The sequence below is a fragment of the Sciurus carolinensis genome, chromosome 3, assembly GCF_902686445.1.
Source record: "Sciurus carolinensis chromosome 3, mSciCar1.2, whole genome shotgun sequence".
Classification (NCBI taxonomy): domain Eukaryota; kingdom Metazoa; phylum Chordata; class Mammalia; order Rodentia; family Sciuridae; genus Sciurus; species Sciurus carolinensis.
Window position 1 is genome coordinate 125,051,140 of NC_062215.1, and position 27,116 is coordinate 125,078,255.

The 27,116-nt window shown below is 49.6% G+C and overlaps 3 protein-coding genes across 3 annotated transcripts; 2 read left to right on the forward strand and 1 right to left on the reverse strand.

Annotated features, from left to right (window-relative positions):
* Nucleotides 1–2,590: 2,590 nt before the first annotated feature.
* Nucleotides 2,591–6,231, reverse strand: Evx2 (even-skipped homeobox 2). Its single transcript, XM_047542799.1, has 3 exons — nucleotides 5,805–6,231; nucleotides 4,628–4,914; nucleotides 2,591–3,307 (listed from the first exon to the last, which is right to left on the reverse strand). Exons 1-3 carry the CDS (start codon nucleotides 6,229–6,231, stop codon nucleotides 2,591–2,593), a joined length of 1,431 nt encoding a protein of 476 aa, XP_047398755.1.
* Nucleotides 6,232–15,059: 8,828 nt separating this feature from the next.
* Nucleotides 15,060–16,906, forward strand: Hoxd13 (homeobox D13). The gene is made up of 2 exons (XM_047547745.1): nucleotides 15,060–15,837; nucleotides 16,656–16,906. The coding sequence occupies exons 1-2, from the start codon at nucleotides 15,060–15,062 to the stop codon at nucleotides 16,904–16,906; spliced, it is 1,029 nt and encodes a 342-aa protein (XP_047403701.1).
* Nucleotides 16,907–22,031: 5,125 nt separating this feature from the next.
* On the forward strand, nucleotides 22,032–22,990 carry Hoxd12 (homeobox D12). The gene is made up of 2 exons (XM_047542863.1): nucleotides 22,032–22,605; nucleotides 22,752–22,990. Exons 1-2 carry the CDS (start codon nucleotides 22,032–22,034, stop codon nucleotides 22,988–22,990), a joined length of 813 nt encoding a protein of 270 aa, XP_047398819.1.
* The last annotated feature ends 4,126 nt before the right edge of the window (nucleotides 22,991–27,116 follow it).

The window sequence follows — 27,116 nt, forward strand, 5'->3', positions numbered from 1 at the left end:
CAATAAATAACGTAATATACAAAGCTTTATAATTATTGCACATTTGTAAAATATCTTACAGTGAGATCATACAGTCAGCAATATTTAAAGCACAAAGACTTTATTTACAATTTTATTTTAATATAATAACCAGATCCAATGGACCTAACATAAGATGAATTTATGTTAATTTTACCAACCAGCGTTCTCATCAATCATATATATTTTGGGGAAAATGTAAACATTATTGCCTAAAGTACCTTATATACATTTGATAACTGATCATAACAAAGGACTTTAACAATTTAAAAAGATAAAGCTGATAAAAGAGTACCATATTTTGGTTTATCTTATTTAGCCTTAAATTATATATTAATATTTTTTAAATGTAAACTCCAGGAGTAAGAGCTGGTATAATCAATATTTTACATAAGTAGTCTCATTTCTTTAAAAAATTCCAGCTTTAAATCATTGCTATTTCCTTGGGAAGTTCTCTAATACTTTACAGAAATGTTTTAACAGATCTCAGGAGTTTTGAAATACTGCTTCCCCTTGAAATATTTTCCATTTGATAAAAATAATAATTTCTTCTGGAAAATGAATTATTTCAAAAGTTTACTGAAAGCCTATTTTTAAAAATAAAATTTTAAAATCCAGTGTCTTTAAAATTAAAATGTCAGGAAATGAATTTGAAATAAAGCACAGAAAATGCCAATGTATATATACGGATATGTGTGTATCTCTTACATATGTATTTAAAAGCATGAATATATATATGCATATACATACATATACATATATATAAACATACACATGTAGGTAGCATACCTACCTTATAATACACACACACACATACCCACTTCTGTTGGGCCTGAACATGCACTAGCAAGTTATTTTAGGGCTTCAACTCTTCAGAAAATCTCATTATGTGAGGAGTGAAGTGGCTCTGCGGGGAGCATTATGGAAATATCTGGTCTTGATTTAATGAGGCTGTTCACATTGGTGGAATATCAACTTAACAGAGAAAAGTCTACCCAGGGCGTCCAAGTTACCAAAATGAAAATTGGCAATTGAGATGATAAGAACGTGGCTTTCTTCTGCGATATCACTTCAGGTAACAGAGATAACATTAAATAACATACATTCTATGCACCAAGAACAATGTTTTATGTACCGAGTCTCTTATCCGTCTCTCCTAATGACTTCCCTTAGCGGGTTGTTAGTACTTGACAGCAGGTCTCCGTGCGGGGAACTTTTCTCCAATTCCACATTCAAAGGAGGTCCATCAGAGAGCATGATTGGCAATTTTCGTCATAATCTGCACATTATTAGCATCAAAATTGACGTGGCAGTTAACACTGGTGGGTTTTGATGTACCTTTCTTCAAGTTCAAGGAAACCCCTCCTGTAGCCGGGGTTGGCAGAGCGGGTCTCAGCAACCCAGCGGTGGCTTTGCAGAGGGAAGGCGCAATAGACATGCGTGAGAAGTATGCCAAAAACCATTTTACCCGAGGAAAAGAAAAGCGTGGAGTGAAGGGGTGGAGGAGTGTAGAGAGAGTTCGAAGTTAGAAAAGTATCTAAGGAAATGGTTAGGATAATACCATATATCTAGAGATTCAAGTATTTCCCAGATCGAGTGGAATCCGGTAGTTAGAAAACATAGCTGAAAATGCCTATCCAATAGACTATAATGATCCGTCTTGGCCTTCCTTTCCGTTCCCTTCCCTGATCTAGTTTGGCAACCTCACTAGTCATCACCTTTTACATAAAATACGCAAGATATTTTCATTTCACTGAAACCAAATACCAAAGAGAAAACAGTGAAACAATGGTGGATGGAGAAGGATGAGGCGACCTCCACCCTCCCCACCTGGGCTTTGTCTTTCTCGGGAAAGGCTGTTACTAGCCTTACGGACCTCGCTCCGGCAACACAGTTAACTATCTCACAAGCACACCGCAGTCACCCGCATTCTCCATCTGCCCTCCCGGCCTTCTCACACTTCCATTCTCCCGCTCTCCTTGGACAAAGCCCCTAACAAGCTCAGGCTGAGAGAAAACTTGCCACCTCCTCCCACCCTCATTTAAAGAAAAGAAGGAAAGGTTAGAAGAAAAAGAGCAGCAGCATAAACCTTGTAGGGGGGTGACCCCGCCTCCCACAAGCATTAGCGCACACTGTTCTCTCTTCGTCGTCGTTTTCCATTGCTTCTGGCCACGTGGTTCCATCTAGTAACCCGGGCTCTTGAGAGTGCACAGCCTGGGCTCGAGACCCGAGAAAACTGGGGGCAAGGGGATTGTCTTCGGGGAGACCAAGAGCTCAGAAAGAGGCGGGAAGTGGGACCGAGATGGCGGGAAACATTTAGAGGAGGGAAAAGAGGGGAGATATTAGGGTGAAAAATACAAAAATAGAAATAATTGGGGGGGGACGCCCGCCAGGCTTTCGCGCTGACTCTTTTCCCCCAATTCGCGGCAGGTTCTTTTCGACCTCTGCACCCCGGGGCGCCCCCTGGCGACAGCGGTAGCAGCGGGAAGCGCGCCGAGAGGGCAGGGGGTGCACTGGGGACTCCCGGGCACACGCAGAGCAACAGGCGCGGCCCCCTGGCGGCACGACGTAGTTATCTGGTGAGCGGCGCCTCGTCCCTCTGGTCTGGCGGGCTCACGGCGGTCTTGCTAAGCACTGCCGCAGAGTAGGGTAAGAAGCCACTTTCGGAGCGCGGCGCCCCAGCGCTGCAGCCGAAGTCCGAGCCCCCCGCGGCCCCAGCGCCACCGCCGCCGCCGCCGCCTCCACCTCCACTTCGGGAGCCCAGGGCTGCGGCGGCGGCTGCTGCAGCAGCTGCAGCGGACTGACTGCTGTGGCAACTGAGGCATGAGCAGGGCGCGGAACCGCCGCTGGGGGGCGCCCCGGCCGCCGCCGCGGAGGAGGCTGCAGCCGCTGCAGCTGCTGCGGCCGCAGCGGCAGAGGCAGCACTGTTGAGCCCTGCAGCGGCCGCGGGCGCCTGGTAGAGACCCGGGTGGCGGAAGCTGCACAGCAGCTCCGGCCGCGAGTAGGGATGAGAGAGGGCGCGGAAGGTGTCCAGTGGACGGATGGAAGTGGCGAAGGGCGACGAAGCTGCGGCCGCTGCGCCAGAGGCTGCGGCCGCAGCTGCCGCCGCCGTGACGCCCACGTGCGGGTAGTAGTGCAGTGGCACGTGCGAGTGGAAAGGGTAGGGCAGGCTTCCGGTGGCAGCCGCATGCGTCATCATGTAGGTGTAGAAGCTGGGGTCGGCTGGGTGCGGCCACGACATGGCCAGACGCTGCCGCTTGTCCTTCATGCGCCGGTTCTGGAACCACACCTGCGGGGAGAGCCGCGCCGCGGCCCGAGTTAGGGATCGCCCCATTTTCCCAGTTCCCGCCCCGGGCCTCCCGGCCCCTCCTGGGCCTTCGAATGATCAGGCCTTCTCCTCTCGCCCTGGGCTCAGCCCCAAGTGCCCTCTGCTTTCCCAGTAGGGACGGTGTGGACGGTAATGTGTAAGATCACCGTAGGCACACCTCCCTCAGCGAAGAGAGTTTTATCTCCTGTCTGCCTGCTGCGGCTCCTGGGCTGTTACTCTCCTAGTTCTTGCTGCATATTCTCGTCCCAACCCAACCTTTCCTCTCCCTCCCGCCACCCACCGGTGTCCATCCTCGCTAAGCACCGGACTCTCAATCCCAGGATTTGCACAGGGATTCCGAACAGCCTTTGAAAAGAGGCTGTGGCGCAGTTTTTCTGAGAGGTCGCGGTGCCAGGTCTTGAGCCCTCGGAGTTGCAAGGACCTGCCCCTGGGGGCACGGGTCCGATTAGGGTATTGAAGGGATGATTTTGTGGGAATCATTTGCCTTAAATGAGTGGCGAAAGAAATGTCCCAATAAACTGGGAAGGGGGCTTTTCTACCCCCTCCTAACACAGTGTCTAATAAAGACATTCGTCACAACCCTAAATTAGAGAAAGCCTATCAAACTGGAGGAGGGCCTCCACATCCTTTTATCCCATAAAGTTTGCTCTTTTTCTAGAGAGTTGAATGCTCCGTTAAGTGTTCACCAAGTCGCCCAACCTGCCGACTCTCTCCCAGACGTATAATAAAATTAATAATAATATATACATACACACACACAATTTCGTTGTGTTTTCTTCCCAGGAGGTTGACCTTTTCCCGAGAGAAAAAAATGTTTAGGAAACTACGTTCTGAACCCAATAGATTTTTAAAAGACTATCCTTTTGCCCATGTATTAACGATTTATGTGGAAAATAAATCTCTAAGATCAAGAACAAATGAAGTTTCACCTCGGGTTCGTGCCAGAGGAACAAAGACCAGTTGGCTTTGCCGCATAGGGAAAACTGGTACCATGGGCATGGGCGAGGAGGCACCTGGGCAGGCGTTGGGCAGAATCAAGCAGAAGCGAGGGCGGGTTTGAGCCATCGGCGCCGCCATTCTGGGGCCTTCCCAGGTCAGCCAGGCCGGCTAGCCGTTAGGATTCCGCATCGGAGGAAGAAATAAGCCAACTCCTTGGGTGACAACACCCGCGGATTTCCAGGCCCTCGCTGAATCCAGCCACCCAGAAAGGAGAAAGAGGGAAAAGAAATCAACCCAGACGCCCCGGGGGAGACCAAAGCAGGAGCGCGCAGGAATCGATACCTTGATGGTGGTTTCGGGCAGGTTGAGCGCAGCGGCCAGCTCGCACCGGCGGGGCCGCGACACATAGTTCTCCCGGTAGAATTCTTTCTCCAGGCGCGCGATCTGCTCACGGGTGAACGCAGTACGGTAGCGCCGCACCTGATCTGCTCCAGAGCCGGAGCCGCCCAACGCCGCACCCCCGCCACTGCCGCCGCCGCCGCCGCCGCCGCCGCCTCCATGCAGGCTGCCGAGGCCTGAGCCCGACGCTGACGTCGTGGTTCCAGCGGCGGAGCCGCTCTCCGCGTACCCTGACAAACAAACAGTCGACAGTGCATGGGTCTCTGTGGGGGCCTAGAGCCCTGCAATCGGGGAAGTCGTGTCAGGAAGGAAAGTCGCTGAGGAATTGATGGGCTCTGTCATGCTTACAAATTGCTGCTGTTAATGGAATCAATAAAGTTTGAAGAGCCCTTCGTAACCAAATAATAGAAATGGAATTGGGGGATTTTTTTAATAATTAGAATTTTTCCACTCAGGAGGAAAATTGGCCGAGGGAATATGCCTACCTCGGGGCGCAGTTTGAGAAGCTCTGCGTTTGCGATGGTCTGGAGACCCCAGGGTGGCTTTCTGTACACCTCTAACCTTTCTTTGACAGTTTTTGTTTGTTTTTGATTTGGTTAAAAATATTTTAAGTTTGGCAAGACAGCCGCAGCTCAAACCAGAGCTGTTTGGGGGTGGAATCTACTTTTCAACTCTTTCTTCCGGGGGGCCTAAGTGGTCGAGCAGAGGCGCCGGGAGAGACTCCTTGACTTACCCAGAAAACAACTCCCTCCACCCGGCCCTGAGAGCTCAGAGGTGCGGAGTTCAGAGACGCTGTTCAGGGTACCCTTCCCCGAGACGATTCAGTCTCTGGGTAGGGGTCTGACGGCTCGCTCTACCTCTTAGCACACAGAAATATTTTCTCGGACTCAGGAGCCAGGGCGAGCCGGCCTGGAGCTCCAGGCTCCGCAGGCCTGCACCGCGCGAGAAGGCTCAAGGAGTGGAACCGGTGGGCAGTCCCTAGCATGCGTCCTGCACCCGCAAGTTCGGTACAGCTTGCTTGCGGAGGGTCAGAGAAGGGCAAAGCCACCGGGAAGAACTAGTGCGTGCCGCGGAGGAGCAAGAAAGACCGGACTGTGGAGTCCGCGGGCTGAGCGTTTACCTTTGCCATTGTTTTCCTTCAGCGGCGCAGCGCCGAGGCCGCTGGGGGAGCGAAGCGCCGAGCAGCCCACCTCCACGTCGCTGCTCATGTCGGCCTCGGCGGCCGCCTCTGAATAATGGCTCGGCTTCTTGCGGCTCTCAGTAGCAGAGGCGATTTCGGAGGAGACGGTGCTTTCGCTGCCCGGGTGCTGCAGGTTGAACAAAGTGTCTATTTCGAATTTGCCCTTGGCGGGGAGGTCTCCCAGAGCGCCGTGTAGGGGGGCGGACGGTAGGCGCGGGCTGAGGCGAGCTGGGTGCTGCGAATTTTCCAGGGCCTCGAGCACAGCACTGCCAGCGGAGTCGGACAAATTGGAGAACCTCTTGCTGGCCGTAGGGCTGTGGAGCCCTCTCTCCATCAGAATCATCTCTTTTCTTATTCTTTCCATCATCTCAGCTTTCTAAAAAATGTCACAGTGGCCCGGCTGTCCCGTCCTAATGATGGGCTGCGCCTAGGGCTAATTCTCATTCAGCCCCAGCAAGCGCCTCTAAATATTATTATCTCTTTTGGAGGGAGGCGGAAAAATTGTGGGATGCCAGAGCGAGGGAATGACTGGTCAAAATGACCCATACATCCTTCCGAGCCCGAGATGTCATTCATCAAAAAGTAGCGCCCGCTCGTCATTAAGGTACGAATGACGCCGTTCGAATAATCATTTATTGTAACAGGTTTATAAGCAAATAAATACACGCTCCTGTCAGTGGGTAATGAAGGCGGCTTCAGAGCAGACAAATAGATCCAGGTAGAAGACGAGAAGAGACAAGAAGTGAGGAAGAAGGCTCCGGTCCTTTGCCCGTTCGGAGCCAGTTCTGCTCGCCCGGGGGTTTGGCCTCGGGGGTGAAATTGACAGTCTGATTAATAGAGCGCGCCGCGGCACATTTCCCCCTTCATTTAGGGGCATCATTACGCTCTCAGTTTGCTGGGTTGCCCCTTAGGTCCTAATCATGCAGCGCCTTCCTCATTTTTCCACGGACACAGATATGTGTTAAATAATAGATAATGCTTTGATTTTCCAGAGTAGATCCTCAGGAAGATTTTTTTTAACGTTTACAAGCTGGGGGCGTAAGGGGGGGGGACAAGGGGGAGGATGCAGGAAGAGTTGCGTAAGGAGAAGACCTTGCGCCGCTCCTGTCTGGATTACTTATCTTTCTGTTTTCAGAACCAAATATGTATTTTATTTAACAAATAGGAAGCTGAGTTCTCTGCCTAGCTACTTCTTCGTCTCAGCCTGGGTGTTCTCCTCCCACAGAAGGCGGGGGGGGGGGTAGAGGGGGAGAGAGAGAGAGAGAGAGAGAGAGAGAGAGAGAGAGAGAGAGAGAGAGAGAGAGAAGAGGAGAGAAGAGAGAAAAGAGAGGAGAGATCTGTACAGTTGTAGAGTTTTGAAAACGCTTTCTTTGCTACGTGGCCTGGGAAGTACGTTGGGCTGACGATTCCAAACCGAAATCATTAGATCCTCTCTAATTTTTCTAACAGTTTGCCTAGTTTGTTCTGAATTCGAAGTCCCTAGTTCTTTTACTTTTGTATTCCTGCTAATGGATAAGCTTCTCGCCTACTCATTTTCTCTGGGCTTAGTGAACTACACTGGACAACTTGAAAGCAGAATTCGACAGCTTAACTTTAAACATAGTCACAATTTACAGTGCAGTACCGGTCTCTCCGAATCCACTTTTTACGGATATCAGTTTCCCCATTCCCTCCTCAAATATGATTATTTGTGACCAAGTAAGTGGATTTCGAGGTTGAAAGGGAGAAAGAGGAGCCTTAACCGCCTTCTGTCTCTGCCCTTCCTCATTTTGCCCTTGATTGTGTCTTTCCTCCTTCCTCCCTTTCCACTCTAGCCCCTTCCTTACCTGTGGCCCTGGGTGTTCCCAGCGCTGAGTCCAGGCGAGGAGAGTTCCCGACCAACCTTGCTGCTGCGCCTTGCGGCCTGAGGTTGGCGGCTGAGCCTCTTGGCGATAACTTTGATAGTCATAATGACGCCGGTGGCAACCATTTTAACGAAGATCAATCTTCACTCAAGGCCGCTCCTCATCTCCTCCCGCGCTTGTGCCCCACCCTGCCCGGACCTCCAGATGCATTATGCCCGCCCGCCCATGGCACCAGGGCGAGAACAGGGATAGGACACCGAGGTCCAGCTTCTGAGCTTCTAAAGCGGCCAGAAGACCCTGGCACTCTGGGCGCAGTGCGCGGGTCCTGCATCCCCGCCCCACAGCCAACTCAGACCCCAACCTGGGCCCCCTCCTTTCCTCCCTCTGACACACCCAACACATCAGGGTGTGTTGGGACAAACCCAAGGTCTATTTGCCCATCTTTCTGTTCGCGCTTTCCTTTTAACCTTAGACCCATTGGGGGCGCGTCAGGAATGTAAGGGGAGGCGAGGTGTGAAGAATATTTATATACATATATAACATATGTCATTGCCAAAAGTTTCTCTACTGTTCCCCTTGGCGCCAACTTACTTCAACATCGCGAGCTTTGCTTAGAAAATCAATTCCACCTCTTTAAGGTAATAAACGAAAAGCTCAATAGGCACGCTGTGGCTGGGGGCAGAGAGACCGCTGGGAACGTAGAGTGGGCATTCGCCAACATTCCGAGGATTCTGTCCGCCATCTACGTCCGCCTCTGCCCGGGTTACCACTCAAAACCGAGCTTTCGCGTTCTCATCGCGCAGACTTTGGGGCCATTGGCGCGTTGGGAGCCCAGCTCTGTGGACGCCCCCACCGCTCCCCAACTCAAATAACAAGATCCACAAGTCCTAGCAGGCGCTGCCCCTTGATCTAGGAAGGATGTCCAGCTACTCAATCCCCGCTTGCTCTGGGGACTAAATGGAGCACTTTGGTCCAGGCTCCGGTCCGTGGGGGGCCAAGGTCCTGGTGGCGGTGGGGGCGAGTGAGGCACTGCCTGAGCGGAAATCCGCTGATGCCTTTATTGCTGTCGTTTGGCGCCCCCATCTGTTTTCCTCGCGGTTTTGGCGGCTGTAAGAGGCTTTTCAAACACAGCAGCCGCTGGGGGCTGGGGTGTGGACAGCCACCCCTTCCTCTATCGCCCAGCCCACGGTCTCCCACTTCCTCACTTCCTCTGGGACCTGGCGCCTGTGGTCCCAAAGGCAGCGCTAAACCCGACCTCAGTCTATTGGAAAGGAACAAAACCATTTTTGGGCGGCACCTTCATTCATTAGTGGTTTTGACAACTATTTTGCACCTTTTAAATAACGCTAATATTTGCGTTTCTAACACGCTTATTCCGAAAAGTGTATTCGAGACCATGTCATGGAAACTACCATTTTTTCACTAAACTGCATTTAGCAATGTTTCATGGAGCATAGTGAACATTCCATTTCAATATTCAATGCCCTTTAATTTAACTAGATTCCATACCCACTAGATGTTGTAATATTGGCTAATTTATATAACGTTCTTACTATTCAATTGCAGTGCTTCTTGCAAGTATTATTATCTCTTCTAAATCTCACAGCAACTCAAATTATTTACATTCTCACTCTTTCTTTGACACACAGGTTCAGGAACTTCCTCATGATTTAAATTTATCTCCAGTCATATAAAAGTTATAAGGTAGTTCCAAGTTTTGAATAACTTTGTTTTGTTTTATTTTTCTCATGTTTTGCCTGTCATATGTAAATTCAGGCCTACTTAAAAAACACTGAACCTATGTAAAGGGTAGAGAGAAGACCAGCGCAGTACTGTTGATGTTTATTGATGAAATACAGTAATTTCCTGCACCTCTCCCAGAATCTAGAGGCTAAGGCTGGGATCAGGATTGTCAAATGTTCCAAGTTTTTAGATGCAGCCTCTGGTTCCTTCAAGGTTTCCTACCCACTATCAGGGCACAGGACCCACTCAATACAACAAGAATCCAAGGCAGGAGGCATAGCTTGGCAGGAATTTTTAAGATGGGGTGGAATGAAGTGCAGGAAGGACTTTCTTCATATAATCTAAAAGGCACTTTTTGCTTGAAAGAATGAACAACACATGAACAAAGCCTTATTTGGTTGTTTGTTTGGTTGTTTGTTTTGTTAGGTGTTAGGCCTCCAGACTAAATATTTGCTGTGGGTCCTCCAGGGTGAAGTGGTGAATAAATATTTTTGGCTTGAGACTTCAGGTAATGAAAATCTATTTCAGCTGCCAGAGGGGAGTGCAGTGATAAAGCCAGAGCTGCAGCAGAACCAAGGAGGCCTGGGCCTGGCTCTCCTCTTCCTAGCCAAGGGTTCCAGGTAGCTGAGGCCACCATCCAGTGGAGAGGCATGCTGTCTTGAGAGCTGGGGCCACAGAGTGTGGTGGGATAGTAGAACAGCCACAGTCTGGGCTGGGAGCCCATGGCACGTTTTCTTTAGGCTAAGTGCAATCCCCAAGGCTGGAAGTTTCGATTTATAAGGGACGGAGGGTTTGATTAACCAGGCCTGACTTGGCACTAGAGAATTCATGCCCCATCCCTGATCAGGCAAGCCTTTGGTTCGCTGTCTCATCTGGGTCTATTTAGTTGCTCCTCTCTCCCTCTTCCCTTGAGATCCCGCGACACACCGGGGACAGTTATAGTTGAGCTGGGGGAGTACTTTTTCCCTGGACACTGGGGCTACACAGACCCGCCGCCTACCTCTAGCTCCTCTGCCCTCAGAAGCGACGGGAGAACTTGCAGGGACATCTAGCGCCAGGCGTGGGGAATTGCGCGCCTCCAGGCAGGGAAGCGGAGCCCGACCATTCGCATCCCTCCTCCTGCCTCTGGACTCCTCCTTCACGCTTAGGCACTTTTCCTAGCCTTCATCACTGCCTTGCTGGTGATCACGACGTGGATTCCCCGTAAAGACTGAGTTCTGCGAAATGGAGATAGGTAGATAGACTTATTTTCTTTTATCTCAAACAATCGAATAATGAGCATTTATTGGGGTTAAGCTAACATTAACATTAGTTTTGCTAACAAAACATTAGTTTTGCTAGAAAAGCGTATTCCTATAGGTCATCTCCACACCTTGGGAGATCTCTGACAAAACAGCAAATTGCTTCCCCAGTTTTTATTTTGTAAAAAGAGGAGGGCAACAAGTCACCAGGTCCTCCAGCTGTGGTCCCACCCTCCCGTTCTCCTTTCGCCGGTGATATTAGTGCTTGTCAGTCAGGGAAGATCCTCATTTAATTCCCTCCAAGACTGGAGGAGTTCTCTCAATCCCAAAGGAGGGCTGCTGCCCTATGAAAGGCAAATCAGTTTTCACCAAATAACGCTTTGTGTTTGGAGTGGGTCTTTGTTGTTGCAAATGATTTTCATTTAATAAAACCTACTTTTGTTGTTAAATCCAGATTACATCTTAGACATAACCAACTACTCAAATGCAGGATTCCACTGTCTAGTTATTGCTAGAGCCCCTTTTTCTACATCCTAGGTTGTGTTTTGGTTTTGGTTTTTGCTTTTTTGCTTGTTTGTTCTTTTGAAATTTCCAGCCTGAGTAAGACTGGGTATTGTCTGGAGAGGAAAGTTAGCTCCAGAGTTGGCAGGACATAGACTTGGTTGAGAATACTGTCCAGTCAGTTCCACTGGACTTCAGACTTTATTTGGAATTAAGTCTCTTTGTACAAACTCTGACTTTCTTACAAGTTGGTTAATTAGTAGGGTGTCCTGCACTTCCTGGTTGTGGCTATCAAGGTAAATGCTTTCAAAGGAGTCCCCAGGATCCCACTTTGATAGGACCTTGTCATCCTGGTCTTAATAGCCACTGATTATGTGGTTAATTGAGTTCATTGCTGTTTTGGCAAGCAGAACAACTTAAACAAAGCTACCCCCAGTTCAATCTGCAGCACAGAAAAAAAATCTAAATCTAAATTACATTAGATGTTCACCCATTCCAACCCAGGACAGGAGTATAATTTGAAAGATCATCTACAAGGATGAAAAGCAAGGTTTACTTCCATAACAGCATTAATGACCAAAAAAAAGGTGTTTATGGAGAAAGAGGAGGAAGAAGAACAAGTGTTGGGAGAATAAAGTGGGACTATGGGCAACTAAGAAAGTTATGAGTTTTTAAGCCAAATCAGGAAGTGTAGCAAAACATTTCATGAAGAACATGAAAGAATTTGGAGTCAACTGTAATTGCAAAAGACTCATTTAACAAAACCTATTTCCGTTATTAAGATCCCAATATGACACACACACACACACACACACACACACACACACACACACACACAAGCACACACACACATAGAGATGTAGGACTCAATTTGTGCTTCAAGGTAAACAAAGAAAATGATTCCCATTAAATTTAAATCTGAAATTAGTTCAGATATAGGATATATAAGCTAAATGAAATGTTTCTGCAAATTTAATTATGTACGTCATTACTCCATTAACATAACAGTCCCGACTTTACCTAGTACTCAGCCATGGCCCTATGCTCCAATGGCAGTAGCTGCTCTGGGGTTCTGGGACTTAAGAGGCCCACGCAGGGCCAAGTCAGAGCCTCTTTCCTAGGTTTAACCCCCTCCTACTGGACTGAGCCCTTAAAGTTTTTTTTTCTGGAGGCAGGCATCAGGATAGCAAGAGACAAATCTCATTATTCAAAATCTCCCCAATCTCCAGAATACCTTTTGGGATGGGCAGAGAAACCTCAAGTCTTGCAAAGGATTCTCAGGGCATTTGGAAGCAGGGCCCGATTAAGAAGTCTCAACCTAAGCATTAACTCAAATTTTCCTTCCAGGAAAATTAATTCACTGAATGGAAATTTAAGCCAAAAGTAATGGTCTGCCTGAAAGCAGCAAGTTCATGGATTCTTTCTTCCTACCTTGATTTCACTTTCTTTAGTTTTAACATATAATTGGTCACTTAAATATATTTTTCAGATAGAAAATGGTACTAAAATTCGAGAGTGCAAAACTACCAATATTTAGTTTTAAGAAAGTGAAATTCGTTGGTTCCATTTATGCCTTAGACACATTTCAATGAATCTGGGGTTTTGTTTTTGTTTTTGTTTCTTAGGTAGAGAAAATTTTAAAGTATCTCAGTGATTCCTGCTCTGAGAAAAAGAACAAGAAACAAAAAGTGTCTTAGGTGGCCTATGGTTAGTGATGTGGTACTAAAATTGTTGGGTGAATCCCTAGCCAATTCCTTTCAAAAAGTCCACAACCTTGTCACCTGTCCTAGTTGGTCTTTTTAAAATGCAATCCAGCTTCCATTGCTAACTTTTGCCTTTTTCCAAGTAGTCAAAATTGTTCTCATCAGCAAACTTCTATTATCTACAATTCTGCAAAGTTTAGGCTGTTCCTGTCTTGAATTTAATTTGATCATGAACATGACTAGGACTTCAGAAAGGTCAAACTAATTCTCTTGCTTTTCTTTTCCAGCACCTCTCTCATAACTTTCCCCTTTATTTGAGCCTTTTATGGTTACTGTGTTTTGCATGTCAACACTCCCAACACCAGCAGCCCACCCTGAAATACCAGGCCAGGCCCTGGAAAGCCTTGCTGTTTTTTGTTTTTTGTTTTTTTGTTTTTTCCTTCATGTTACTCAGGACCTGTCTTTGGTCTGGGAGCAGAGGGACTGGATGACCAGTCGGCCTCACCAATCAGAGGTTTAGGAGAGTGATTTTCTGGGAGATAGGCTGGCCTGGAGAGTTGATGCCACAGAAACAAATTGGCTCACTCTGAGGGCTTCCGCACCTTAGCACCATTGGTCCCCCTTAACTAATACTGCTCCTAAAACAGAACTCTAAATTCGACACAGGACCCATACTGGGTATTAGTTGGTAAGATCAGGGGATGATGAGCTGGGACTCTGAAGCAGAGAGGAAAAAGAGACAGTGGTCTCTAACACTCTGGCAACAGGATCCCAGAAGTGGGTCTAGCCCCACCAGAGCTGCTGGAAGCCCACCCCAGCCCCTAGAAGTCCGACCTAGATGCTCTGGGCTGCTCCCATTACAAGTCCTTACTTAGCTTATGAAAAGTGTCCTCTTAACTTGCCCCTCTTAGTTCTCTGCAGTTGGCAACTTGGAAAAGGAAGTGAAACAAAGGTCCTTGGGAAAGTGAAGTTTTCAATTAATTGGCGTGAGTAAGGGCGGAGGTGGGTGGTGGCTGCAAAATGTAAGAGGCCGGTAGGCTTGTGGGCGAGGCGCAGAAGCTTCGCGACAGGCGGCAAGCGGCAGAGTGACTTTCTTCTCCCGCGCCCTTCACAGGGTCTTTCTGCCAGTCTGGAAAGGCCGTGCCAGAACTGGGAAACCCAGCTTCGGAGGAGATTCCTGGCCAACCTGAGTGTAAAAAAGTAGAACTGGCATCCATGAACTTTCTCGCTGGGGCAGATTGCGAGGCTCGCCGCACCGAGATGAGGTGGGTCTTTCCTCTGCTTGATTTTCTTGTAAGTCTCTGCCACCGCTCTGGAAGTTCTTCATGGGTGTTTTCTGGGTGGTGATTGAGTACGTGTGGAGGAAGGGTCTGTTCCAACGACTCTTACTTTTATGTGTGAAATGTCTTTGCCGGTTAACAATGTCCAAGGTAGAGAAGAACATTATCTCCCTCGAGTTTGGGGTCTAGAGGACGACTAACGAGGAAGATTGAGCAACAGGATTTAAAAAAAAAAAAAAAAAAAAAAAAAAAAAAAAACGGTCTGTGTTCACGTCATTCTGACCATCTCTGTCCTTCGTCTTCGTTTTGTTGTGCAGCTCCAGGGAGTCGAGGAGAGGTGGCAAAAACAGCCGTAACCGAGACAAGGCGCAGGCCTCGGCGCCCGCCTCAGTCGCAGACAGGGCCTGGGATGGGCTGTCGCGCAATCAACTCGTGGGGGTGGCTGCGGCGCAAACGCCTGGGTCTGGGGGAGGGAGGGAATGAGAGGTGGGCCGCGAAAGGGGCCAAGGAGGGGTGGGGGCCGGGTGGGTGGGTCCAGTCAGGCCCCAGCCTGGAGTCGGGCTCCTCTGCGCCCCCACCCCCACGTGGCCCTGCTTAGCCAATGGCACGGCCCCCGGCCGGCGCCCTCGGGGCTGGAGGCGGCCCCCCGACCGGCCCAGGCCCCCTCCCAACCTGAACTTCGTTTTTATAAATGTCCCGCGATGAGCTAACCTGTTGGAGGGCGGGCGGGCGGGAGGCGGGAGGCTCGCAGAGGGAGAGAGGGCGAGAGGAAGAGGGCGGGAGCGAGCGAACCAGAGAGAAAGGAGAGGAGGGAGGAGGCGCGCCGCGCCATGGTGTCCTGTGCGGGGCCAGAGCCAGGGCCCGGTCCGGGCCAGGCCGGGCCATGAGCCGCGCCGGGAGCTGGGACATGGACGGGCTGCGGGCAGACGCCGGGCCCGCCGGGGCCGCCCCGGCCTCCTCGTCTTCCTCGGTGGCAGCGGCAGCGGCTCCGGGCCAGTGCCGTGGTTTCCTTTCCGCGCCAGTGTTCGCTGGGACACATTCAGGGCGGGCGGCAGCGGCAGCGGCGGCGGCAGCAGCAGCGGCGGCGGCGGCCTCCAGCTTTGCATACCCGGGAACATCTGAGCGCACAGGCTCTGCCTCGTCCTCGTCGTCTTCGGCTGTGGTTACTGCGCGCCCAGAGGCTCCCCCAGCCAAAGAGTGCCCAGCGCCCGCGCCCGCCGCGGCCGCTGCAGCGCCACCGGGCGCTCCAGCGCTGGGCTACGGCTACCACTTCGGCAACGGCTACTATAGCTGCCGAATGTCGCACGGCGTGGGCTTACAGCAGAATGCTCTCAAGTCGTCCCCGCATGCCTCTCTGGGAGGCTTCCCAGTGGAGAAGTACATGGACGTGTCAGGCCTGGCGAGCAGTAGTGTACCGACCAACGAGGTACCCACACGAGCCAAGGAGGTGTCCTTCTACCAGGGCTACACGAGCCCCTACCAACACGTGCCTGGGTATATCGACATGGTGTCCACCTTCGGCTCTGGGGAGCCTCGGCACGAGGCATACATCTCCATGGAGGGCTACCAGTCCTGGACGCTGGCCAACGGGTGGAACAGCCAGGTGTACTGCGCCAAGGACCAGCCACAGGGGTCTCACTTTTGGAAATCATCCTTTCCAGGTAGGGGCAATGGAGAAAAGGGGAAGACACCAGGGACGGGAGAGAAAAGGAGAAAAGAACTAGGAGTGTACTCCTCTATTTGGGAGTAGATGCCTGTGATGCACACCTGACCAGGGTGAAAAAGTTTGTCCAGTTCTTTCGAAAGTTGTAAAATCTTCCTCCAATTTAAACAGCCTCTGTCACAATCCTTTTCTTCGTGTGTGCGGTGCAAGTGAGTTTTTCTCTTAAAAGTTGAGGGCCTCTGGGTGCCCTTTGCTAAGGTCCACCTCTCTTCTGAAGAGGCCTCTTTCCTAAGAGGTGTCACATAATTCAGCCCCCACTTTTCAAGGACTGCCCCACGGTAACCCCTAAAGCTTCTTAGAGCACTGAAGCTCCAGACACAGGGGACACAGGAATCAAAGGTTGAGCAAAATACCTGAATTTGTGTGCATGTGTTTTTGTGTGTGATTGAATGTATGCAACTGGCATTTGTAGAGAAACTGTCCTTATGAGGGTCCCCAATAACCAGGCCATAAAATCACCGGCTTGTTAAGATGCCGGTTTGAGAAACCATGATGATCCATCAAATTAGCCTTTGTTTTGAAGTGCAAATAGTCTTTCTTTAATAACGTGTAAAAAATGTTTGTGTAAATAATAATAAAATATAAACAGCCTGGTTTTTTTTTTTCTCTTCTACATCCCTTCAAACATTTATGTGTGCGTGCCCCCAGCGCGAGTGCGTACACACACACACACACACACACACACACACACACAGTTCCCAGCTAAGTGCTCCAAATATCCCAGTCTAATTTTCCCCATGCTGTTGTTTGTACCAGGGGATGTGGCTTTAAATCAACCGGACATGTGTGTCTACCGACGGGGAAGGAAGAAAAGGGTGCCCTACACCAAACTGCAGCTCAAAGAACTGGAGAACGAGTATGCCATTAACAAGTTCATTAACAAGGACAAGCGGCGGCGGATTTCAGCTGCCACGAACCTGTCTGAGAGACAAGTGACCATTTGGTTTCAGAATCGAAGAGTGAAGGACAAGAAAATTGTCTCCAAGCTCAAAGATACTGTCTCCTGATGTGGGCCAAGTTGGCCACAGACAGTTTCAATGCTTTCAGTTGTCGCCAAAAGACCTTTGGAAAGACTTGAATATGTATTTAATTCCCCTCCTCCCATCCCCTAACAATGATGGCAAATTTTGTGAATTGTTTTTCTCTTTTGACCCTTATCTGGCTCTAAAACCTTTGCTTCCCAACCTGACTTTGTAGTTCTCTTTCTACTTTTTTATTATTCGTTTTGTTCTTGTCTAGACATATTTTTTAATGATGTTTTAAATGTTCTGTTTCTCCCTCCAGGCCAGTATAAAGGACTTCAGTATTTCTTAATAATCCCCCTAAGTGAATTTCAGAAGTGCCATTCTGATTTAAGGTCTTTATTTTTTTAAATCACTTCATGTGTGTTTCCAGCACTGATTATTTTCATAATCCATTAGGTTAGAATATTTGCAGTCATTCATATCCTGTGATTAGTTAACTGAATCATTAGTTCCCACCAGTTGCCCTGAGGCAACTAGAAACAGCTCTCGGCAGTCAGTGCCCCCAGGTCACCCAGAAAGTCTGAAAACAGGAGGCTAAGGGCACTGTGATGGCTTTAAAAGCAGCTACCTTATTAAATAGTGTTTGTAACAATATGAAAGTGAGGACAATCTTTCTGACTTTAGGTCTTACTTTCTGTTTTAGTTGTATACTTGTAACACACTTTGTAGATTTGGGCTTTTATAATCTTTAATTTGAAAATAGTATGTCTTCATGGATGCCTTCATTTCTCAAACTCTGTATGCAGATGTTTAACTGCAATTGGTAGAGTGATCCATGGTGGTATAAATGCACCGCTTTCCTTGGACTCAGGTTTATGCAACTGGGATTGAGGAGACAGCCTCAATGGAAAGAGACTGAACCAATGTGGTCATGGGTGGGAACTTCTATTCAAAACCCAATGAAGAACTTAACTGAACAAATGCATCGAGACTCCCACAGAGATTTATAACATCTAACAAATTTTTTAAAAAATGTGTAACTGCAAGGTCCAAGAAGAAAAAAGTGATGTTTCTGAAAGTGATGCAAAATAACTACTTTTAAAGTGCTGCATATTTATACAACTGAGAGATTATTTTTTTAGATGCAATGTCTGTGAGCTGGAATACATGAGCAGTGCCTCAGGCATTTAAAATTCACTTTTTTTTTTTTAATCTTAGGGAGATGCAATAAACAGAACTCTCTTGTTTCCTCGAGTCTTTATACTTTTGTTTTCTTTTTTCAAGTTTGTTTTGCCTCTAGAATCTGTTCTTATTTATTATAAAAATTTTCTTCTCCTGAACACTGTGATGTTATCTATAGATGAAGGAAACTCAGCACCAGTTCTGGTCTCTGAAACTTCCATGTTCTACTTCTGCACAACCCCTCCCCTTAACATAAGTAGTGATTGTTTTTTATAAAGATATCATTTGCAATGTCTAAAATGGTATCTTCCCAGCATAGCTTTAAGAATCTCCAATAAAATTTTGTTTCTTTTATTATAAATTTATTTAAATATTTCTATTTACTATTTATTTATTTTGGTTTGGTACTGGGGACTGAACCCAGGGCACTCTACCATTGGACTACATCCCCAATCCAGTTTTATTTACTTTAAAAATCTATATATATTATTGTTCCTGATTTTGGAAATTTTCAGCCCAGAAAGGCCCTTATAAATACCTTTGATAGGAAGGTCTTGAAATTAGAAAAGCATATCCATATTTGGAAATCGAAAAAGAAAGATTTCAGGCTTATCCCCTGTCGTTTTCTCAGGCAGTCTATACACAACACTTGATAACTAGAAACTAGAAACACGATCATACATTCTAACTTCTAGACACATTCTAACTTCTATACAGAACTGGGGACTTTGAGGCCTTTTTGTCATTCAGGGAAATGACCGCAGGAAAATCGAGGCACTCCTCGTTGTTAGTTTCTAATACTATTTAATGGTGGCTAACTTTTTGATATGCAAGTTTGTTAAAGACAGATTTTAAAAATCTCACACAAAGTGTAAACTCATTTGGCAGGGTATGGTTCTGCGAAAAAATGCAGGAACCTCAAGTTAGGAGCTACTTTCGCTTTCTCTGGCCCAGCTTGATTTTTTTTTTTCCATATATTACCGCCGATTGCAGAGCCAACTTCGTTATAAGAAAGTTAGAAACGGACACAGAAACACAGAGATAGACTCTCCATTCAGTATGTAAAATAACACCTGAAAATAGTCCCCGACGTTACACTTAGGAAGGATCACTAAGATTTTCGCTATTTTTCTCTCAAGAAGTGTTTTCATCAGACACGGGCCTCACGTCTTTTTTGGATGTTCCAGACTCCCAGGCCGCGCAGCATTTCTCAGGTCCATTTCTCAGCTTTCCCATCGTGAGTAGAAGGTTTGCCTCCACGTTTTCCGTCCATCTGAAGTTTGCATGTCAGTTTCCCTCCGCCTAAGAGAAATGGGAGGTTTACTGAAGATTAAAATTGCGCCCAAATGCTCTCTGGTAGAATTTGGATTGACGGTTAAATCAATAACAGATGAAGGCTTTGTTATTTTTATGTGTTCCTTTATATTCCGAATTGCGGAGGAAGGAGAGGAGTGGGTAAGTGGCCAAGGTCCTAGAAGGGAGGCCCACAGAGAGAGCGGAAGGCAATGGGAATTTAAGGAGAGGCTTTTCCTTAAGTTAGAGACAGAAGCCACAGGGAGAGCTGCTCCGAAAACTGGCAGATTTTTTGCCCTGCGGGTGAGGTTCTGGGACCCGCGAGTAAGGGTGTTTCAAGAAGCGAAGGAAGCGAAGGAAGCGTTGGAGACGGGACGTAAGGTCAGACAAAGAGGTGGCCGCAGTGCTTCTTCAAGTCTGGCAGCCTGCTGGGTCCTTTGGCTTTGCTCTTCGGGTCAGCCTTGCCGGGAAGATCTCCGGCTTTACGAAGTTATCCGCTGGGCTGGCAGCGGGCCATGACCGGGCGGATTGGCGACCCCAGGCCGGCTGCACCGCCCTTCACTGTTGATCTTGACCGTGCGGAAGCTTCTCGCCAGGCGTGGAGCGCGCTCGCCATCTCCTGGGCGGTCGGCGGCATTGGCAGAGCCTGCAGTTCAGCTCCACTGAACGCTCCCTTCCCATTCTCTCGCTCATCCGCCTAGCCCTCTTCCCGCCACCACCTCCCCCTCAGTTCTTCAGCTTCCAGCTCCCTGCGTGACTTTGCATGCCAGACCTCGAAAGTCATAAACCTGGGGGAAGAAACCCGGGCGACTGGGCAAGAAGCAATAGAGGAAGTTTAGTTGTTATAGTCTTGTTTCTCACTTAGTTCTTTTATGCATTTAGTCCTAAGGGGCAAACAGCCGTTGTAAGGCTGCCCCCAGAGTCCGAAGGAGACACCCCTGGGCTCACAGGAAGTCGCTGTGAGTTGAGACCAAAGGTGAGGAGAACTGCAGGACTCTTGGAACTGGAGCTTTCCGGCCTGAGAAGGCTGCACCTCCTGAAAACAGGGCAAGTCCCCCAAGATGAAAGCTGTTAGGGACCCAATATCTGGTTCCCCAAGGCTTCTTACAGGGTTTACCGCTTGGGCTTATCCCCATCTCCCATGAAAGAGCGGGGAGTGGAGTGTATCTATATGTAAACTCCTAAAGAAACTCTGACAGTGCCCTCAAAGAGCCCCCGGATTTCCCCCCACCCCCAAACCCCCGCTCACCTCCCCAACGCCACCTCCCCTCCCCATCTCCTCACTTCCCTATCTCCCCACCTCCATCCTCACCCCCGCCCTACAGCAGGAGGAAGAGGCCGAATGCTTTCCCCAGAGCCGCCCAATTGGTCGCCATAACTCACACAATAAAGTCAGCGCGGTGGTCAGCCTTGCCCTCCGGCGGCGCCTGTGTGGTCTCCGTGCTGGAGCTGGCGATCTAACCAATTCCAGCTTGGCTTGGGGACCGCGGGCCCTGCTGCAGGTTGGATCTGGCGCCCGTCAGCGGTCTCTGGGGGGTTCTTGATACCCGATGCAGGAGAAGACCCCTAGTTCTCCAGTTAGAGCAGAAAGGAGGGCCTGAGATGGGACTGCGCATACTGTTCCCCGTGAAGAACTGCTGCCCTTCCCACTTCTCTTGCCAGACCCGTGAACCCGCCCGCACCCGGCGCCCCTGGAAACGCAAAGCAAGGAACACCGCTAGTTGGTTGCCTCAGTGCGCCTGCTCTTCTCAGGCCAGGTGACTCTGGCTCTTCTGCCTTCCCCCACTCCGTAGTGGGAGTTTGTCCTGCACTGTCTGCCACGAGGCGGATAAACTGGAGTACTGGTTTGCAGGGTGTAGTTACCAAGGTGACTCCTGGCAATAAAAGAAATGCAGACTTTGGCCAGGATTGGCTACTCAAGATGCTGGATTCCCTGGTAGCAGTCTCCAGGGACCTGGACAGCAACTTCTCTAGGAGCAGAGTTCCTGGCTGTGGGGACACACACCAGGAGTGTTGCAAAGCATCTTCCCTTCCAGGTGCCAAATTTGGGCAGTTTGTGATACCTTTCTCTGCCTTTGGTAAATCTCTCAGGTTGTCTGCAGCCTGAGAACCAGGGCTCGAGCAGGGAGTCTTTACTGCAGAAACCCTGAGGCCTCTTGAGAGATCCTTTCTATGAAAGGGTTTGGGATAGGAGTGGCATTGCTCAGATCCAGGGACAGCAGTGACCGCGCCAGACCGCGCCCTCTCCAAACAAGCCCAGAGGCTTCTGTTACTGAGAAATGTTAGAGCTGCAACTTAAAGCCGGTAGAAGCAAGCCCGGCCCAGGTAGCCAGCGGAAGACAGAGTGGCAAAGCCAATCAAGATTAGGAAGGGTCCCAAGGGACGTGGGCAAAGGCACCCTCTGCTCAAAGTCTCCAGCTCCTGAAGTCAGGCCCGGAAACTCGCAGAAGCTTCGCCTTGTTCAACATACTTTGGCTCTGCTCGAAGCCTCGTCCTTCGCCATCGAACATTACTGGTGTTATCATAATACCCTGAAGGGGGGGAAAAACGGGTCGGGGGATGTAGGCGGTGCTGAAATGACCGACTTTGAAGAACCTGCAGGCAAAGTTTCGTCCAATCGTCTGAGCCTGTCCTCTTATTCCCGGTTGTAACTAAATACTGTTGCGAGCGCAGCCGAAGCCCTTTGTTGGAGATGTGTGAGCGCAGTCTCTACAGAGCGGGCTATGTGGGTTCGCTTCTGAATCTGCAGTCGCCCGACTCTTTCTACTTTTCCAACCTGCGGCCGAATGGCGGCCAGTTGGCCGCGCTTCCCCCCATCTCATACCCGCGCGGCGCGCTGCCCTGGGCCGCCACTCCTGCTTCTTGCGCTCCGGCGCAGCCTGCCAGTGCTACTGCCTTTGGCGGCTTCTCGCAGCCCTACCTGGCTGGCTCTGGGCCTCTTGGCTTACAGCCCCCGGGGGCCAAGGATGGACCCGAAGAGCAGGTCAAATTCTATGCGCCGGAAGCGGCCTCTGGGCCGGAGGAGCGCGGACGAACGCGGCAGCCCTTCGCCCCTGAGTCTAGCCTGGCCCCTGCAGCAGCTGCTCTCAAAGCGGCCAAGTACGACTACGCGGGTATGAGCCGTGCAGCTCCAGGCTCTGCGACCCTGCTCCAGGGTGCCCCCTGCGCCGCCGGCTTCAAGGAGGACACCAAAGGCCCGCTCAACTTGAACATGACAATGCAGGCGGCGGGCGTCGCCTCTTGCCTGCGACCTTCGCTGCCCGACGGTAAACGGTGCCCATACTCCCCGGGCCGGTTTGGGCCGGGATGGGAGGTGGGGTGCAGGGAAGAGTTGTAGGGGGAGGGGAACCGCCGAGGGCGGGCAGTCGACCGGGAGCCGGCCGAGCTGACATAGGTTGGGGCTGTGTTGCAGGCCTGCCGTGGGGGGCGGCCCCTGGGAGGGCCCGCAAGAAGCGGAAACCCTACACAAAGCAGCAGATTGCGGAGCTGGAGAACGAATTCCTTGTCAACGAGTTCATCAACCGGCAGAAGCGCAAGGAATTGTCCAACAGGCTGAACCTCAGTGACCAGCAGGTCAAAATTTGGTTCCAGAACCGGCGTATGAAGAAGAAGCGCGTGGTGCTGCGTGAGCAGGCGCTGGCGCTCTATTAGCCGCTTGTGTAGCGGCGGCCAAGCCAGGCCTGCCCTTTTGGACCGAGGCCTGGCGTGCGTGCGGAGGAGGTGCTGGGGGCTGAGGCTTTTCCTTTGGCTCCTTCTCCTGCTAGTCCCGGGTACCCTCCTACTCCGTCTACAGCCCCAGAGGCCAGTAGGAGATTTGGAGATAACGCCAGATGGGCCTTTTCGCTCTCCCCTCTCTCCGATAAGCTCCTGGGGGGCATTTGGGTGTTGCAATGCATCCTTGGCTTTAAGGTTTCCACGTGGTGCCTGGGATCACCTGTACTTGCTCTTGTCTGGGTCATTTGCGACCAGGGCTCACTCTTGAATCCTTGTACTTGGATTTTCTGTTTCCACATAGTTCTCCTTTCCTCCCTCTTTCCAGCCCTTTCTGCATTTAGCAGACACCTAGCTAGAGCTTGTAGTGGGAGTGAACATAGGAATACCTCAGGATCCAGCCGCAATGGAAAGAGCTGTGGATACACCTTTGGAACTGAAGCCTTTATGGCAAAGCCAAGATCTCCACTCTGGAGGAAGGAAAGGGCCGGTTCCCTCCTCCCATCTGCCTTGGCTGATTTGGGAGGACAAAAGCCGCCCTAGACCTTCAGACTTGGGAGTGGGAGGTGGGGGACTGGGTGGCCAGACAAACTGGCCATTTCAGAATGCAGACGGGGCGGGGGCTAGAATGGGCTAGAGACCTCCTTCCCAGACATGGAATGAGAGAGGCTGAGACTCCAGAGCAAACTGCATTCTCTTGACAAGACTGGCAGAATTCCCCGTATTCTCTCACTCTTCACAGATAGCTAAACCAGGCCCATGCACCCTATAACTGGACCCCCAGAATTCAGTTCTGCTTAGGGAGCTGCTGGTCTGTTTTGAGGCTTGCTGCACAGGAAGGAGGGAAAAAACATCCAGGGGGAGGAGAAGAGATTAAATAAGAGGAGGAGGGGTCCTACACTCAGACTATAAATATGGCGTTCCTCTTAAGGTGGATAAAGTCTTTCTTGAATTACCTTAGTGTGCCACCACAAGGAGAGGTAAAAACTCCTCCTCAAAAATTAGGGGCTGGGAAAGAGATCTCTCCCATTCTCAGTCCCTGGTTGCTGCTCTTGAAGAGCAGAGAGAACCAGAAGTTCCTCTCTCACCCTATCCATCACCCACCAACTCCATCAAAGGCCCAGGAACTTCTGAGACATATCCAGTCTGCCCTGCTTGGAGCCTGTGAAGTCCTGGGCCCTACCAGGCTTGTCTTGTGGATGCCAGTTCCTGAATCCCAGACAGTGTTGTTCTGGGTGTGACAGGGCTTCCAACCTTATTCTCAATGTACCTAAGCCTCCCCCTCTCCAAACTCCTCTGGTCCCTAACTATTCTCTTTCTGAAATGTAGCACATTCCCCAACTCCTAGTGAGATGCAGGACAGGCCAAGGGTTCATGATTCCTTCCCAAAGTCCAATGATTTCTTTTCAGCAGAGGACCAGGGCCTATAACTGGGGAGGGCATCTTACAGGGAGACTTCATATTTAGAATAATTTCATTTTCTGAGCTAACAATTGTCATGAATATTTTGTTTTGATTTTGTCAAAAACAATTTCTTGTATATATTAGACACAGAAATGTCTTTGAGAGGAAATAAATTTCCAGGCCCCAGTCAAACTGTTAAGGGGCTGATGTCAATTTTTGAAAATGCTTCAGAGTCCCTTCTAATGTTTTTTGGGCCACCAAATTCATTTTTCCCCGCTGGTTGCGGTTTCTTTCACCTCAGGTGTTGACTGTTCATTAAATGGGAAAATAGCTTTTGAGGCATTCAGAAAATGGTTTATAAAAGCCTATGAACAGAATCTGTATAAAATATTCAAAGGGGGAAGGCGACTAGGAACAGATTTGAGAGTATCTTGAACATCAAGGGGACTCAACTTGTTGTGGGTTGGGGTTTCTATATTTTGCCTAAATTCTCAAACTTTGAGGCTTGCTATTAGAAGATGGGGTGCCAAATTCAGGTTCCTCTGATTTCAAAACAAAACACCTCTCTGCCAAGTTTTAGTCAGCCTTCTCTGAAACAGGCCACGCCTGCTGAAGATACCTGGAGAACCTCTACCAGGATCCCAATGGGCCCTCAGGGGGCAGAAATGTGGCCTCAAGATCCCCTGTGCCTTTGGAGCCTCTAGTTCAGTCCTGTAAAACCAGAGCCTATTTGGTACTCCCTGACAAACTTCTAATTCCTAACTGGTGGAGGAGGAAACTAGCTTTCAGTTAGAGAAAGAATTAGTAAAATAGATCAATTCCAAATACTGAGTAGTCAACATTGCAACTCCACTTCCCTGAAGCAATTTTGATTTGTCCTTTAGCAATATCTTAATTGGTGTTTTTAAAAATTATATATACACAATGGGAAAGAAAGAAACAAGAAGCTGCCAAAGGCCTATAGCTACAAATGTTTCCCCACCTGGCTGTGCGCTGGGAGGCGGTGGTACCCAGAGCCTGGTCTCTCAGTCTGAGTCTGTATTCAGAGGTTTGCCTTCTTGAAAACAACTGAACAAAGGCGGAAGCCACATTGAGACCTCAGGTCCAGAGGGCTGGGGTAAGAAAGAAGGAACCAGACTCATTCAGATCCAGGCTCTAAGATAACACATGTAGGCTGTTTCTTTAAAAATATATAGCATTAGATCATCATGTTCCTTTCCTTTAATCTGGGAAGGGGGTGATATTCATGAAGACCACTTCCCACAAGGAAATTATTCTAAGCGTAAAATCTTATCTGCTGGTTCAGCGGTGTTTTCCATGTGTATCCCCTTTGCTGATCCACACAAATACAAAGACCACGGTGTTTCCTTCCCCAGTTGAAGTCCCAGCAGAGATTTGGAATCACGAGGAAATTTGTAAGAAATAAATGCCAGAGAGAAATGATGCTGAAACGAGTGCTCAACATTCCCTCGCTCAAAGATAAATGTATCTTCCAAAAATGCTGCAGCTCACGCGGGCCTCTTAACTAAGAAAAAAGGTTTTAAAAACGAGGCGGGGAGAACTGTTTATTCTGGTATTCAATCGGCTCCTAACTCAGAGGGTCGACCACGGAAGCTTTTAAGTCCTGGGGGTTCTCCCCAAGGGAGGCGGCTGGGGAGGCTTCCGGGATGCGGGCCGATGGAGGAGAAATCCAGAATCGTTGTAAATATTCATGTCTGCTGGTGAGGGGAGGGAGGTGTATGTGTGCCCCATCACTGGCCTCTCCCAGCTGCATCCACCCCCTCCCCCAGTGGTGGTGGTGGGGGCAAGGCGCCTGACCAACAGCCCCTGGACAAAGGTGATCTCCCCACATTTTTGCTCTCCGTCCCTGGACTTCAGGAGTTCTCTTCTAAGGCTCTGCAGGGAAGGGACTGGCTCTGGGTGTTTTTCTCTGCTTTTCCCTTCTTTCGTTTCCTAAAAGAGCATAAATAATTAAAGTTTGGCAGGGAGGAAAAGCTTTCTTGCAGAACTGTAGTGGCAATAAATGAAATGACTCAGAATCCCTTCCCCAGTCAGCTTTTACGAGAGCTGCCAGACAGTGTCTGTTCACGTTCTCCAGATACCAGGGGCGCCCTGACAAAGTTAAGGTCAAGTTAGTGTCTTATCTTGGGTGGCTCAAAATTACCGCATCGCGTCTCGGCGCTGCGCGGAAAGCTATCGTTCGCAGAGCTGCTAGCTGCGCCCCGAAGGCCTGGTGTGTTCTCTGCGTTTCGGGTGGGGCTGCATAGGCAAAGACAAGGCCACAGCGCCCGGGTCTTCACGGTAGGTTCTCGAGAGAGCGGGGAACGCGCGGGTCCAGCGGCTGTGGTTTTCCTTGTTCTTTTTCGGGGTAAGGATAGAGCAGGGAGCTGGGGCCAAGATCAAATCGGGTTGGGCCCAGAACGAATGCCCTGGGTTGTGTGCGTGAGGGGGGGGGGCGAGTGTCTGTGCTAATACGCCAAGGGGGCCCATTGCCCCCTTCCCCTATGCACCCGGGCGCCTCTGCAGATGGCGCACCCTCCGCTGCCAAAGCGCGGCTCCCGCCGGAGCCGCCGTCGCCATGTCGTTGAACTTGAATGGTTCGTCCTCTCCATTTCCCTTTTCGGCGACTGGCAGACTTCATTTTGGGGGCGGCGGACTGCCT

Bases quoted from the DNA above. Each gene is read 5' to 3' on its own strand.
- Hoxd13 (XM_047547745.1), top strand. From the start codon at position 15,060: ATGAGCCGCGCCGGGAGCTGGGACATGGACGGGCTGCGGGCAGACGCC. The intron at 15,838-16,655 runs GTAGGGGCAATG...TGTTTGTACCAG, and splicing joins TTGGAAATCATCCTTTCCAG to GGGATGTGGCTTTAAATCAA.
- Evx2 (XM_047542799.1), bottom strand. From the start codon at position 6,231: ATGATGGAAAGAATAAGAAAAGAGATGATTCTGATGGAGAGAGGGCTC. The intron at 4,915-5,804 runs GTAAACGCTCAG...TTTGTTTGTCAG, and splicing joins GAAGGAAAACAATGGCAAAG to GGTACGCGGAGAGCGGCTCC. The intron at 3,308-4,627 runs GTATCGATTCCT...CTCTCCCCGCAG, and splicing joins TGCCCGAAACCACCATCAAG to GTGTGGTTCCAGAACCGGCG.
- Hoxd12 (XM_047542863.1), top strand. From the start codon at position 22,032: ATGTGTGAGCGCAGTCTCTACAGAGCGGGCTATGTGGGTTCGCTTCTG. The intron at 22,606-22,751 runs GTAAACGGTGCC...GCTGTGTTGCAG, and splicing joins GCGACCTTCGCTGCCCGACG to GCCTGCCGTGGGGGGCGGCC.